The sequence below is a fragment of the Bactrocera tryoni genome, chromosome 1 (genome assembly GCF_016617805.1).
Source record: "Bactrocera tryoni isolate S06 chromosome 1, CSIRO_BtryS06_freeze2, whole genome shotgun sequence".
Taxonomy (NCBI): Eukaryota; Metazoa; Arthropoda; class Insecta; order Diptera; family Tephritidae; genus Bactrocera; species Bactrocera tryoni.
The window spans coordinates 45,215,077-45,231,522 of NC_052499.1; the positions used below are offsets into that span (position 1 = coordinate 45,215,077).

General features: G+C 34.6%; 2 protein-coding genes across 2 annotated transcripts; both read right to left on the minus strand.

The window, feature by feature from the left end:
* Window positions 1–4,014: 4,014 nt before the first annotated feature.
* Window positions 4,015–5,611, minus strand: LOC120766210. The gene is made up of 2 exons (XM_040091579.1): window positions 5,340–5,611; window positions 4,015–4,955 (listed from the first exon to the last, which is right to left on the minus strand). Exons 1-2 carry the CDS (start codon window positions 5,608–5,610, stop codon window positions 4,681–4,683), a joined length of 546 nt encoding a protein of 181 aa, XP_039947513.1. The 5' UTR covers window position 5,611; the 3' UTR covers window positions 4,015–4,680.
* A 4,303-nt stretch (window positions 5,612–9,914) lies between these two features.
* LOC120769278 lies at window positions 9,915–12,656 on the minus strand. Its single transcript, XM_040096234.1, has 3 exons — window positions 12,639–12,656; window positions 10,212–10,339; window positions 9,915–10,149 (listed from the first exon to the last, which is right to left on the minus strand). Exons 1-3 carry the CDS (start codon window positions 12,654–12,656, stop codon window positions 9,915–9,917), a joined length of 381 nt encoding a protein of 126 aa, XP_039952168.1.
* Between the last annotated feature and the right edge of the window lie 3,790 nt (window positions 12,657–16,446).

The following is a 16,446-nucleotide window of genomic DNA, read 5'->3' on the forward strand; positions in this document are numbered from 1 at the left end:
TTGGTAAGTATTTTTTGTGCCGCTATTCATTATTGTGAGGTTGGTTTGGCTCAGGAATTCTAGAACTAGGCGCCCACGATGGTTCGAGCTTCTGCTACCCCAGGCAGTAGACCATGCGTTAAAATCGCCTGCTATTATTATCGGGGATTTGCCTCTGGTTTCTAACGATAATTCCAGGAGGAAGTCTTCAAATTCTCTAACAGGCGCGCTGGGACGAGCATAGCAGCTTACGTAGTAAATTCCTCCTATTTGCGCCCAAGTAAAACCATTTTTTGCTACTCTGCAGCAAGACGTGAATGTTTGTCCATTGCAGGACCATATTGCTGCTTTGCCACTTATATCTGTTATCCAAGTACTTTCCGAACGTTAGGAATATTGCTCACTCAGTAAGGCGACATCAATTTTGCTTTCTATTATGATTTGTTGCAGCAGGGCTTGTGCTGCGGCGCAGTGGTTTAAGTTCAGCTGCCGTTATGGGCTTATGTCAACTTGAGTAAGATGATAAGGGTTAATTAACTTTAATATCTGAATTTAATAATTTGAAACAACTTGATATAGATTTCTAAATATGTACATGCAAGAAAATCGGTTTTATACAAATGTAAAGTAATGGAATTTTTTCCAAATGCACTGCCGTTATGGCTCTATGTCAACTTGAGTAAGATGAAGAAAGTTAATTAACTATATTATGTGAATTTAATAATTTGAAGCAATTTGATATGGATTTCTAAATGCGTACATGCAAGAAAGTCGGTTTTATACCTAAATGTAAAATTAAGTATTATTTTCCAAATGTACTGTCGTTATGGGCTTATGACAACTTGAGTAAGATGATAAGGATTAATTAACTTTAATATCTGAATTTAATAATTTGAAACAAATTGATATGGAATTCTTAATGTGTATATGCAACCAAGTCGGTTTTATACCTAGATGTAAAGTTATGGAATTTTTCCAAATGCACTGCCGTTATGGACTTATGTCAACTTAAGTAAGATGAAGAAAGTTAATTAACTTAAATAAGAGAATTTAATAATTTGAAACAACTTGATATGGATTTTTAAATGTGTACATGCAAGAAAGTCGGTTTTATACCTAAATGTAAGTAGAAAAATAAACACACGTGATTTAGGTTTAACTCAAATTATATGACCTTTAATTCACTTCAAGTGCTTAAACAATAATGATTTCCTAATCATAAGCTTACTTACTCGCCACCCACACTACGAGCTCCTATCTCTGAGTATACGAGGCGTAGTGTGAGAGAGGCGTTTAGGGAGTTGAGTTACACACGTACATATGTAGTCGACATATATACGTATATATGTCACTCCTCCCAACTTTAAAAGTGGACATATTTCTTAATTAAAGTACTTACGTTTAGATTTAATACATATTTGTTCTAAATCAATTTTGTTATTTAGTTTTAAATATAATCGTATTTTAGAAAACTGCCTACAATAATTTTTAGTATACTATTTTTTGTAGATAACTAAGATAAGATGATTTACTAATATTGCTTAAGTGATTTAGATAATACATAATAATACAACAAAAACTAAAATTAATAAACAAATTTAATTTCTTCAATATTTTTTCTTTTTCCTTTTAAACTGGTTTTTATACTTTCTGACTTTTTGGTTTTTAAACTTTATAATATGATGCTCCCCATCTTCTTCTGTTTTTAACAATCTGACTTGTCTAAATGGATTACATATCTTATTTAATCTTTTCCTTGAATTTTCCGCATTTACGAAATTAGTATCAATATCTTTTTCTTGCCTGTATTTATTAATATTTTCAATTCTCTTTTCTTTGACTTTTTGCGGGTCATTTTTTGGCGGCTCTTTATTAAAAAATATCTTATATGGAATTTCGTTAGTTGTCGAATGAATAATTGTGTGATTATAGGTAAAAATTACTTGTTCTATTTCTAAATATTTCAATTCTTTGTCTTCCGACGTATTTATTATTCTCAATTTCTCATTGAGGGTTTTATGCAAACGCTCGATATCGCCTATGCCTGTTTTGCCTGTTGTTACTTCAACTTTTATGTTTAATTGATCACACCACTGTTTGATGTTCATATTATTTAGGCCTTGGTCTTGGTCAACTTTCATAATCTTAGGGGGTCCCATAGTATTAAATACTTTCAGTAGCGCTCTTTTACTTTCAAGCCAATTTAATGATTTTACGTTCTCTACCATGGCAAACTTCGAAAATAAATCAATACACGTCAAATAAAATTCATTGTTCCACTTCCAAAAGTCTATAACATATTTTTCTCTGATTTCGTATATCGGAGGCGTAACTTTGAATGGTAGTTTGTTGGCAATCTGGTCACTTTTACAGTGATTACAAAGCTCGCAACTATTGATAATATTTGAAATTTCTTTGAGGTAGTTTGGGTAATAATACTTTTCTTTAAAACATTTTGCTACTTTTTCTATCTCCTGGTGTAGTCCATTTAAATGGATTTCTGTAACAATGGATTTGAAATCAGAAAATTCTAAAATATTTTTAATTCTTTATTTGTCCTATAAGTTCTATTTCTGCTACTAGTTATCAAGCTTTTATAAATATCTTGGAACTGTAGAAAGTCGATATCATTTGGCATGTATATAACGGTTTTTTTCTGTAAGAGATAGGTTTTAATGATTTCTTTTATGTATTCTGGCGTTAATTCTTTGTAAGTTATCAAAACAAGATTGTTACTAAATATTTTTAGCGTTTCACAGCTACTTTCATTTCCCTTTATAAGCTTTACTTGATTTTTAAATAAATTTAACGGCCTTTCTGTTATCTGGATATAACTTTCGTTATCTTCCTGAGCCGAATGAGTGGTTGCACAATTTGAGGCGATTTCATCTTCCTCAGCATTGCATTCCTCTATTTTTATGCGTGATAACGCATCCGCAACGTGATTTTCCCTGCCCGGGATGTATTTCACGTCGAAATCATACTCATTGAGGCGTATCTTCCATCTTTGCAGTTTTGCATTTGGCTCATTTAAGTTATGCAACCATTGAAGTGGTCTATGATCGCTGTTGATAGTAAACTTCCTACCATACAAATATGGTCTAAAATATTTAGTGGCCCAAACCAACCCAAGCTAACAGCTCTTTTTCTGTAGTAGAGTAGCGAAGCTCATGCTCATTCAGAGTGCGACTCGCAAAGCAAATTGGGTGACTTTGTTGGCTTAACACTGCACCCAAGGCCACGTTAGAAGCGTCTGTAGTTAGCGTAAATGGTTTTTCATAATTTGGGTACACTAATATAGGATCTTCAGTTATTAAAATTTTAATGGTGTCAACGGCATTTAAATACTCTTTATCTTGAGCATTTATCCTGTTGCCTTTTTTCAAACAGTTCGTTAGCGGTTTGGTAATTTTAGCAAAGTTTTTAATGAATTTGCGATAAAAACCCGCCAAACCCAAAAACTGTTTGATCTCTTTTTCCGTTTGGGGTACAGGATAATCTAGAATCGCCTTAATTTTATTCGGGTTTGGCTTTATGCCTGATGGAGTTACTACGTGCCCCAAAAACTCTGTTTCGTGTTTTAAAAATTCACACTTGGCAAGCTGTACTTTAAGATTAGCATCAGACAGTCTTTGGAAAACTTTATCGAGCGATTCGATATGCTCCTGAAGTGACGTGCTAAACACCACAATATCGTCTAGGTACACCATGCAGTTTTTACCAATTAACCCTTCCAATACTGTGTTCATCAGCCTTTGGAATGTAGCTGGGGCATTTTTCAGCCCAAATGGCATACGCAAGAACTCGTAATGCCCTCCTTGCGTAGAAAACGCTGTTTTCTTTCTGTCATCAGGGTCCATCTCGATTTGGTGGAAACCCTGAGCCAAATCCAAGGTAGAGAAGTACATACATTTACCTAACTTGTCTAAGATTTCATCCATGTTCGGGATCGGGTACCTATCGTCTATCGTTATTGTATTTAACTTACGAAAGTCGAAAACTATTCTCCATTTCTCCTTCCTGATTGATCCGGTTTCTTAGGTACAACCCACAGCGGTGCAGAGTACGGGGAATCGCTATGGCAAATAATCTTTTGCTCCATCATTTCCGCTATTTGCTTGTCTACTTCCGCCTTGTGCACTTCCGGATATCGGTAAGACTTTACGTAGATAGGATCTTCGTGCATGGTTTTGACTTTATGTTTTATTTTGTGGGTGAAAGTTAATTGATTTCCTTCCTTATAAAAAATGTGGCTAAATTTTGTCAATAGGCCTTTGATTTCTTTATATTCCTCGATATTTAAGTGGCTTAGTCTAAAATTAGTTTCATCGTTGTCATCATTCATAACATTTAAATTACTGCTAAAGTGATGTACCGAATCATTTTTATTACAAAATGAATAAAGCTTTCCACTTAAATTAATAGTCATATTTTGAAAATTAATTTTCGAATTCAGTTTCTTAAGTATATCAAAACCTAAAAGTCCATCGTAATTTTCAGAAAATGTATACACGTAGAATTTTAAATTATGTTTAGAAAAAACAGCTATTTCCTGCACTTTGTCTAGAACAACTTTACCTGTTGCCGTTTTTAAAATAATCGGTTTTACTCCTGTAGTTTCATTACTTAATATATATGGTTTAATTAAGCTTACCGATGAACCCGTATCTATTAGAAATTTGATTTCTTTGTTATTTAGTGTCAGTTTAATCGATGGCAGTCCTCCGAGGCTTCTAATTGAAAATTTGACATATCCTGATCCATTGGCTCAGGTTGACCATATCTTCGTATTCTTGATTGATTTGACCCAACGGGATGAGATACTCGTGTTTGTAATGAACTTGTTTGCAGGGCATTGCCTGGGGTATGTGTAATCGGACTATTTAATGAGTGGGTACAATGATTTTGTTGACTGGGTTGGCCAACATTTACCTGTCTGGATTGATTTTGACCTAAAATAGTATTACTGGATGGGACTCCCTGTGTATGAAAGTTGTTGTTATTAAAAGGTAGACAAAAATGATTTCTATCGGGTAAAGTGTATTTATGAAGTTTGTTATTATTAGGGTAATGGGGAGCGCGTGAGTTAGTTTTTACAACATAGTCATAGGCATCATTCTCTTTTAAAATTTTAACTGCAGACTTTACGTTAGTGGCCAGGTTTGCATTTATCAACGCAGTTAAATGGTTTGGCAATTCTGTTTTAAGAGTTTTGATACTTAGTTGTTCTAATTCATTTGTCAAAAATGTTTTAGTTGCACTACTTTCATTTTTTAATTTAATACAATCTTTAATTCTACAAATTGCGTTATTTATTTCCTCACAAAGAATGCGTACACTACCTTTAAATTTTATGTTACTAATTTGTAAAATAAGAGTCGAAATTGGAGTGTGTTCTCCAAACTCATCAATTAAAAGTTCCCTTAACGTGGACCAATCTGACGGCTGCTCCCTTCTTATGATGTCCAAAGCTGCCCCTCGTAGAGTTCTTAAGATGCAGTTAAAATAAAAGGCTCGCTCAGCCCGCTGCGTTGGTGCAACCACAGGCATTATGGAATCAATGCTATCGACATACAGTGCTAAGTAATTAGCATCACCATCAAAAGGCTGAATTAGTTTAATATTTTGCATCACCAGCTCTCTTACTTGTTTTGCTTCAGCCAAGTTTATTTTGTTTGTTTCAGCGCTAATATCTAAGGTTCTTAAGTACTCATTTAAATTTTCTAACTCCTTACTTAAGTCCATCTATTACTCTTTTTTTATTGGAAAGTGCGGAGTATTTAAATCTCTCATCGCAGCGAATATATGTTTGTTATAGCAACACAATGCAAAAATTGAATAGTCTTTGTAAGTTACAACACAAACAACAATGCAGGTATGCCGACTGCTTAGTGTTCAAAAGTATAGCGCACAATTATGTTGTTGTTGTTTATGCACTCACTTGTTGCTATTATTTAGTTTTTAGTTTTTGCTTGCACTATTTTTATTTGTTTCACTAAGTGCTATTTCTAAGTTCCACTTCCATTTGTGGTTTGAGATCAAAGTCAATTGAAAGTCGACCGAAATCAATTAAAGACAACCAGAGGTCATTCAAATATATAATACCAACAAAAGGTAAACGAAAATTAAGAATCTGTCTTTTTGTTTTGTACTAATATATATTCAAAGTACATTTTGTCTTATTTTTATTTTAACTTTGTTTAACAGCTAAGGTTAGAAAACACTTTTATTTATTATTATAATTGTTTCATATCTTTATTGAATCATTCACATAATATTTTTTAAGTTCACGTAAGAAATTAATTTTTGTTTGTTTTAATATTTAACTTTTTGATTAGAACATAGAATGAATATAGGTTCGTTTTAAAAGGATCTTTTTCACAGATCCTACCGACTGCGCCAGTAGAAAAATAAACACACGTGATTTAGGTTTAACTCAAATTATATGACCTTTAATTCACTTCAAGTGCTTAAACAATAATGATTTCCTAATCATAAGCTTACTTACTCGCCACCCACACTACGAGCTCCTATCTCTGAGTATACGAGGCGTAGTGTGAGAGAGGCGTTTAGGAGTTGAGTTACACACGTACATATGTAGTCGACATATATACGTATATATGTCACTTACAATTCTCTATAATATTCGACTCATTACCCGTCGGGGGAAGCAGAGGAAGAAGGAGTCATTTAAAGAACACTAACAAAGTGAGTTGAAAAGCATCGGTGAAAAATTAGCCAACCGCAGCTAGATTTCATGACACACTGGCGTAGTTTGTTTTTAAACTGGATGGCGTCTTGTTTCGCCGTGGAGGGAAGTGCGAACGCACGACACCTAAGTAAATTAAGTTGGCCATCACTCAGCCAGTTTCGTAACTTCACTGCGATATTAAACCACTACATAGTAAATGCTGACGTTATGTAAATTTACAAGCATGTAAACGTGTGCGCGTCGTCAATAGCCTTTATCTTCGCCAAAACGTGCAACAAAATGCAGTGCAAAACGAAAAAGTGTGCTAACAGAAAATCGCTAACCAAAGCCAGCTGTGCGGAGAGACAGCCATTCGTCCGACAGTCAGGTAACGTAGCCAGGCTGTTGTTGTATTCATTGTAGACGCGCGACATTGAGGCTGGCTGTTGTCACGCAAAGTGCAGGGAATAAAATGCATTTAAAAGAGAATTGCGATGCATGAAATGGCGAAAGCGTGGCAAATGCGGGCTATTACTGCCACCAATGCTGACAACTAAGTGCTTTGTTCGTGCCGCCAACGCTGGCCAGTTGCGTCCGTGAGCGTGTGTATGTGTACGTGGCGGCATAGTATGCTGCTGGTGGAAGTTGTTAAGACGAATAGCAAAACCAGCTGGAAGCTCTGAACGCATAATGGCGGTTGCATTTCCGTTTCACTACAAAATGCTCAAGTATCATTGGTGTCGTAAATGCAGAGTTTATGCCACAATATGCGCGAAATACACACAATACTATAAACTTGCGCCAAGTGCTGCTCAAGCGGCGTACTAAAATATATGCAACATTAAGCAGTATTAATGTCATATTTGCATGATATATCCAATTTTAAATAAGAAGAATTTGAAATTGTTGTGTCTTAACGTTTCTTATTTTAAGTTAATAATTTCCTCTTTGCGTATTAACATTCAAAATCAATTCGTAATACGATTGTCTTTTTGAAGTACATAAAGTGCTTCGGAAATTTTTTCGATAAGTGAAATTATTGTACAAAGGAGTTCCATTAAATTTTGTGTGCTTAATCAAATTTCTGGAGCCAAAGCATTCAAAATGTTGGAAAAGGCCTTCGGTGGAAATTGTCTAGCGCGAGGAAGTGTTTTTGATAAGTACGAAAGAAGGTCCAGATGCCGTTGACGATGGATCACATCCAATATGGCCATCAACATCAACTAATGACCAACAGGTCAATAAAATATTGTAATTAGTGCTTGAGGATCGATGATTTATAGTAAGTGGTCTTTCTATCATCGAAAGGACCACTGAAAACCATTTTGAAAGTTCATTTGAGCTTAAGAAAAGTTAAAGCACGATTGGTTTCGAAATTACTAAGTTTTTTCAAAAAGCAGCGTCGCATTAACGTCTGTGAAACAGTACTTTCCGACTACCAGGATGTCATGGTACGTATTATTACTGCCTATAAGTCGCCGTTTACGCTGCGGAAGCAAACGATCAGTCGGTCGAATATCGTTGCCGATGCCGAAAAAACCACGCCCCAGCAGGTTAAAAATCAAGTATTCTTCGACTATTGACGACTAGGACCGGCTAAGCTGTCAACAAGGAATACTATTAATATGTATGTTAGGCTTCGTTTGCGCGAAGATATTCGTAAAAAGAAGGCGGAATTATGGGCCGACAACTGTTTGCTTTTGCACCATGATAATGCACTATCGCATACTGCATTGATTCCTTGTGAGTTTTGCGGCAAATTTTCAACCATTATCGATCCTCAGCCTCCTGGTATTCGCTTGAGTTACCTTCGTTTGACTTCTGGCTATTTAGCAAACTCAAACGAAAAAAGTATTTCGAGACGAAAAGCTTAGTTTTCGACCTCTTTTTACAAAAATTGGGGTAATATTCCCTCTTTCAAGGTGTCAATCGTCTCGGCCTTATCAGCGTAGCCATTTGCTATCACATAACCTCACAAAAATGTTCATTTGCAAACGCAGTAAGTCTGTTCATTATGTAACCCAAACTAAGTAAATATAAATGAAAGGCGAACTCCGAAAGAAGTATGGCCCCATTGAAAACCACATGAAACACCCGTTATAAACTGTAATGTTGAGCTCATTGACCCGTCTTCTCTACGGAATGACAGCTCTCATGTTTCGAACACTTACGCGCACTAGACCACATTGTTGTTATTAACTAGTAACTAAGCCGAGCTCTCGGAAGGAAGTTGGTCAACAAATTTAACTCTGTGATAATATTTTTGGTTCATGGGAATCAGTCACTTTTTTCCATAGTTATGCTATCTTAAGTTGAGATTTGAAATATAAGTTTGAATAAAACCAGTTTGCACATGTTGAGCGTTTTCGGAAAGTTTTCCAAATTCTACTCCAGAAAATGCAAAAAGGAATATAACATTAGAGACTTTCACATCAAATTATCGGTTATTCGAGGGAAGTCAAAAGCTTCATGTTCCGGTTAGGATCCGTTTTGTTATCTGCTGTGGTATGCATAGGAGACTTTGAATATAACAAATGCGTTTGCGACGGATGGTACTAAACAAATTAATCTATCGACCTAGGCGTAAGCCATATACGTACCTAGTTCGAGCAATATCCGTAAATTGATAGATTCCTGGAAGTTTTATTTCTGTAGCTGCTGAGCTGACTTTTTCGAAGCGATGGTCTCTACCGATGGAGTAAAGTAATTAAGCTGAAACATGAACGCTGCTTAAAAGAGACAATAAGAAACTAGCAAAACTTAAAAGCAAAATGTCTACTGCATTGAGCATTGCCTCTAAATAGCGTTTACGATGGAACGACTTTAACTTATGAAAAGAAAGATGCATCAATGAGCAACTAATAAGGTGCTTTGTGAGATCACATGTAAAAGGTGTTAAAGAAAAAAATACACGAAGATCCGTATCCTTCGATGATCTAGAAGATGAAATGGAAATAGAACCTAATCAAACTAAGACATTATTTAAATATTTCAATGATGAAACTGCAAAATTGATTTGATAAAAGTCATGCATGAAACTCCTTTGGATGCTTTGAAAAAATCGTTAAGCAATATTTTAATTAGATTATATTTATTGTCTTTTCTACTTTATAATAAAATACTTTCATTAAAAAATTGTTGATTAGTTATGGTTTATATAGATTTATATTAATTATTTCCATTGTGGAGATTTCCACATAAATTTCTTGCTTGAATGTAAAACCAACATTTATAACATTTTTCACTATTTACTGCCTTTGGCCAATGACATTAAGAGCTTGGCACTGAATCCACGCTTCATCACCTTAACACGCGTTTTGTAACCATTTTTATCGGCTGTATATATCGTCATTGTCTCAGTATCGCTCTTCTCGTCATAGGCCGTGTACATGCCCATTATCACCAATTCCTCATCCGCTGTACCGGGATTCATAATAATGCCAATCTCCTCACGTATACTGCCATTCGGCTCGTCCTGCCTAGGTAGATCAAAGGCGACAATTAATATGTTAAAATTGTTATAGACTTGTATGCCAGTTACTTGAATCGATAGCCCTCCTTTGTGGGTACCTGACTGTAGTACATGGTGATGAATCCAGGATAAATATAGTCCAACATTTGGGTATTTGCAGAGAGCAAAGAGGTGATAAGAATTGATGCCGTCAAAAGCTACATTATGACAATAGAGCTATAAAAATTAATTTGAACTTGAATTCTTATTGCAAAAGATCGTAAATATACAAGTAGATTTTGTGTTACGTGTCTCGAGCTTGAACCATTTTCCTGCCAAAAAAGATAAATAATTCGAGGCCAGGAATAGCAGCAACATTATTACGTAAATATATTGATTATTGGAATTAAAAATTGCTAAAAATTAGAGTGTGTATAATGGTGATGAAATATATATTTAAACCATCCATACAGAGCTCGAGTGAGGCACTCGATGTGAAACCACACGCATAAAGAAATGTGAAAGTGTTGGTAAGCAATATCCGTATTGGGGACCCACAACATCGCTTCATAATCGATTTTGTACAAATTCACTATTTCTCAGCCCAAAATTATTTGCGATTTTTTAGTAAAATCAATATGCCGTTGAGAGCGCAAAGTTGGAAGAAATTGTTTGATCTAAACATCTTGCTGTAGAAGTCACCTCGAGGAATATTAAAGTTGTTTCAATTCCTAAAGAAACAGAACCAGCTTTCAAAGGAAATATAACTTTAGAAGCTGATCAAAAGGTGGAATTTATTTCAGCGTCATTTTAATGTTTGTAGAACAACATAAGACGGGATTGCTGCGAAATATTCTGCTCATCTTCGAGCTTTTCGAGTAATGATTTCTTGTGCCGTAACCTCAGAACTAATCCGTAAATACGATTTCTAACAAACATTTTAATATTGGCCAAACATGAAGCGCGTCAAGTTTTTATGATAATAAGTATCGGGTGATTTTTTAAGAGCTTGATAACTTTTTAAAAAAAAAAAACGCATACAATTTGCAAAATCTCATCGGTTCTTTATTTGAAACGTTAAATTGGTTCATGACATTTACTTTTTGAAGATAATTTCATTTAAATGTTGACCGCGGCTGCGTCTTAGGTGGTCCATTCGGAAAGTCCAATTTTGGGCAACTTTTTCGAGCATTTCGGCCGGAATAGCCCGAATTTCTTCGGAAATGTTGTCTTCCAAAGCTGGAATAGTTGCTGGCTTATTTCTGTAGACTTTAGACTTGACGTAGCCCCACACAAAATAGTCTAAAGGCGTTAAATCACACTTTCTGGGTTTGTTAATGTGAACCTGGTACTAAAAATTGATCAAATCAGATTAGCTCTACTTTAACCCATTATATACCTAATATGATACAGTATAACTAACATAACGATCAATATAAGATAGTCTCAGCGCTCACATATCTACCAAATTTTCGTTATTTTAGTTAAATTAATGTAGAATAAATCGATCAATGGTTGAGTTATATTCATACATTTTCGGCGCTACATACCACCACACAGCTCGCGATTCTATGGCCATTTTGAGGAAAACTTCGGAGAACAATTCATCTCAAGAAATGGACCCGTAAGTTCAGCCACCAAGATCATCCGGCGATTTAACGCCTTTATACTATTTTTTGTGCAGGGCTACGTCAAGTCTAAAGTCTACAGAAATAAGCCAGCAACTATTCCAGCTTTGGAAGACAACATTTCCGAAGAAATTCAGGGCTATTCCGGTCGAAATGCTGGGAAAAGTTGCCCAAAAATTGGACTTTCCGAATGGACCACCTAATATGCATAATTGAAAATATGTTTGGAATAATTTTTACCGCTGATAAGAGTCATGGACAATCTAACGTTACAAATAAGAACCGATGTTTTTGACGTAATTTATTTGATTGCATTTGCATTTTAAATGTAAGTATCAAGCTCTTAAATCTTCAGATAGTTGTTACAAATCTGCTTATCTACATTTTAATATTTTCAACCAAAGTTGAATCAAAATCGACCATGTTGTAAAAATTACTCCAATATGCTTTTATATGCGCTAAAATTTTATGTAATTCAATTAAAAGTCGAAAAAGTACACTAGAGTATTCCATAAACCGGATCCTAATTCGGTTGTAGATCAGATCCGTCGATCTAATATTATGAAAAAGCGCTCAAAACTATAAATTTAAATATTTGACCAAATATGCGAGCGAAAAAAATCTTCGAGTTATCAACTTTTAGTAGAATCACTTTTCTTATCACTTCTACGTTTTTATCACATTGAAATATCAAACAACACCTTCTCATTATTTCGTGCTCTTGCGGTATTTACTTTTCATATTCAATATACCATATTTCACACAATATGAAAATTCATTGAAATTATCTTTGCAATATTGTATAATGTTTTCCTTGTAATATAATGAAAGGTGTGACATATTCAATAGTTTTTGTAACTGATCGCCAAGCTTCTTCTGGATCACATACCAACTTTGCGGACACCATTTTGCACTGTATTACGTTAAAGATCAAATAAACGACTGAAGCATTGTAAAAAGAGGCGTTAACATGAAGGTTTCCAATCATATGCCATTGAGTCCATCACTTCAGATATGCATCATTGTGATTTGCAAGTGGATATACACATACAGTGACAAGTGAAAAAATGCACTTTTTGCAAGGCAATATAATTTCTACCAACTGTCAAATCAAAATCTTAAAAAAGGCGAATCGTAACGAATGGTGTAAATTATATAAAATGAGTTAATTAAATAGAGATTATATTGTTCTGTATTCGACTGAATAATATGGTTGAAATATTCTTCAAATTTTTGATCATGGCTAAACTCAAGCATAGCAGGCAAAATGAATAACAACTTAACATAAGCTTACTTTTAACCTAAGTTGCATTTTTACTGTATTCCACTGTAAATAGACACACATATGCAAAGAAAATACGTAACATCGAGGTAAACAGGTGGGTCCAACAATTTAACTGCAGTGATTTGCAGATTTGAAAACCATCTTTTGATGTTGTAATTAATAATCAACTCCGTTCTTGGCGATTTTATTGATGATTCGTTATGTTAAATTGTACAAGCTTGGAGACAGTATGACAGAGAAATAGACACCTGCTTTGACAAAGAATCAATTAAAAACATGTTTAATTGCACTCACTATTGAAATGTCATGTACCAGACATGCAGAGCATATCTTTAAAGAATTTATGAGCTGTACATGGCACTCATCCTATACTGAAATTATAGTTCGAAAATATCAAGGTTAATGTCTAAAATGAGGGTTTCGAAATAACGGTTACAGCAACAGCAGTAGTCCAGCTTGATCATTGACCTATTCTTCACAATTCCTCGTTACTTCCGTTTGTCAACCCGTGACCCAAAAATACTTAGCAATTGTCGGTGTATTTTTCTCAAACAAAAATTTATAACAGCAATCTGTCCAAAAATTGAGATCAAAGTTGGGGTACTAAAAGAGCTTTGACCACTACAGGGAGTGCGGTTGTCACCTTTCAAACCAACCCACCTTGCAATTATCAAATTTTCATCAATGACAAGTAACTCATTTTAATACTTACAATTGCTATAATTGAAGTAGGCTGCAGCCCAATAGGTTTCTTAATAATTTCTAAATTTTCTTGAAAGGTTATGGCTTTAAATAACATACGACTTGTATGAATTCCAAGAAAATCTATCTGTATATTCAAAAATATATGAAAATTCCTTTTTCTTGAATGACCGTAACAAAATGGATTTGTTATTTTGCCATAAATAAATTAAACATATTAACTTCAAGAAACGATGGGACCTTATTCATCGACAAGAATGACTTACAACTCTAAACTAAAAAAATTTTTTCTACTAAAAAAGTAAACAACCTTAGGTCTACACATAAGGCTTGGTACATATGTATGCTTTTCACGATCTGACGTAGGTTGCTATATATATATCTGGCCTAATAATGTAAATAGGCATATTTATCAACGAAAATGGTTTTTATTTTTTTGGTTTTTTTTTTTTAATTTTTTTTAAATTTTTTTTGTCGATTTCTGTTTTGTTTCGGGCTCATACGCAAAGATCCATGATTCGTCACCCGTGGCGATCTTATAAACGTCTTTTGAAGCACCGCGATCGTATTTTTTCAGCATTTCTTTACACCAATCCACACGAGCCTGTTTTTGAGCGATTGTCAAATTGTGCGGGATCCAACGAAAACAAACCTTTTTTACGGCCAGGTGTTCATGCAATATCGAATGTATGCTGGTGGGAGAAATGCATAGGCATGCCTCTATCTGAAGGTATGTTACATGACGGTCTTGCATTATCAGTTCACGTACGGCGTCGATGTTTTCCGGCACAACGGCTGGTTTTGGACGACCTTCACGGAATTCGTCTTTGAGCGAGCGACGGCCAGGATTGAATTCGTTGTACCAGTTTTTCACAGTGCTATAGGATGTTGCTTCATAGCCATATAAAAATTTTAGTTCATCGATGCACTCTTGTCGTGATAAACCACGTCGAAAGTTGGGAAAAATGATCGCACGAAAATGTTCACGAGTTATTTCCATTTTTTGGCCGAGATGAATTTTTTAATTCCCTGTAAATAAAACAATTCACGATTAAATGACAAAACGTTCTGAGTGATGTTATGCTAAAAAATGTCAAACTTTCCAATGGAAATGTCAGCTTGCACCTGGCAACATTTAGTGTTGCCCTAGGCCAGAATATATATAGCAGCCCTCGTATTAGATAACGCTTGCAAAGTAGATAATAAAAAAAAAATTAAATAAAACTGGCCAGACAATCGGAAAATGCTATATGTACTTCAAATTCTATAAAAATCGAGCGTTCCTACCAAAATCCTACCTATCTACCATAATTTCTCAAAAACGCAATGTTCAAAAACAAATATCATCAAATATTGTATAAATCATTTATCTATGAATAATAAATTTCTTTTGTTTTTTATGAATGAATAATATTTACCTAATACGCTTTCTGGTTTGGCCACATGTCAAGTCACCAACATGTCGGCAAAAGTCAAGATCGCGAAGACGACAGAAATGACGTTCTCAGCAGTCAACTAGTTCGTTGGAATATGCAAATATTATATTTTATATACCTGTACATGCATATTCATTTAGCAATAAATATTTCGTGGCTCTTTGGAGTGAAAGCGAACATTTAAATTTTGATTGACATTTTCTTCTTTCTATTGCTGACATATCAATACATAGTATAAAAGAAAGTTGATTTTTCTGTCCCGATCTCTCTACGTACGCTTAAATCTTTAAACTACGCAACGGATTTTGATGTGGTTTTTTTAATAGATAGAGTGATTGCAGAGGAAGAAATACTGTTATTTTTGAAGCTTCTAATGTGATGTCGTAAATAATTATATTTTTTCCGCTTACATTGAAAACACCGACTGCTAAATGTGTATATACAAGAAAATCGACTTTATACCTGAATTTAAGATTGTCGAATTCTTCCAAATGCCCTGCCGTTATGGCTTTTTGTCAACTTCGATAAGATGAAGAAGGCTAATAAACTTTAATATTTGATGTTAATGATTTGAAGCATCTGCGGGACGTAGTGTTTTAGCGTGTACATTAGGGTGGCCCATATTATATAGGCGAAAAACTAAATCGGGTTTACAGATCGGAGCACCCCACAAATTTTTTGCTATCGGCAAAACAAATATTATGGGAAAGTTTCAATTTAATATTCCAACGGGAAGAGGGTGCTCAATGACATATAACATTAAGAAAAAATGAAAGAAAAAATCACAAAAATTTTAAGGATTTTTTTTTAATAATTACAACTACGTAGGAAGTAATAAATTCATTTATTTTATAGAATAATGTTAATAAATAACGCAATCTTATATAATAATAGAGAGGGATAAAAAAACATGGCTTATTTCTTTGAAGTTGCCGACCCCAAGCTTTTAACAACTGCTCTCTTTATCGTATTTTTCGGAACCCACTTTCTATTAGCTTCTACCACTTGTAGGAGCAACTGCTTCTCTTCTTCATCATTTGTTAGAAGCTTATTGAAGTCTTCAAACAGTTTGACTCCACGCTCAGCAATATCATTAACAACTTTCAGGTTTCTTACGATTTGTTTCCCTCCAATGTAATGCTGATTGATTTTCCATTCATTTGGATCTGTGTTTAAAAACGTTGAATTTATCTTTAACTTTTCAAACACCTGCAAAGATCTTTGATTGGCAAAAAGGGCCAATTCGGCTTGGTCACTTAAAAGTGACGAATCAC

Bases quoted from the DNA above. Each gene is read 5' to 3' on its own strand.
- LOC120766210 (XM_040091579.1), bottom strand. From the start codon at position 5,610: ATGCAAAATATTAAACTAATTCAGCCTTTTGATGGTGATGCTAATTAC. The intron at 4,956-5,339 runs GTAACATAAAAT...ATACACAGGGAG, and splicing joins GACTCTTATTTTACAAATTA to TCCCATCCAGTAATACTATT.
- LOC120769278 (XM_040096234.1), bottom strand. The intron at 10,150-10,211 runs GTAACTGGCATA...TGATCTACCTAG, and splicing joins AAGGAGGGCTATCGATTCAA to GCAGGACGAGCCGAATGGCA.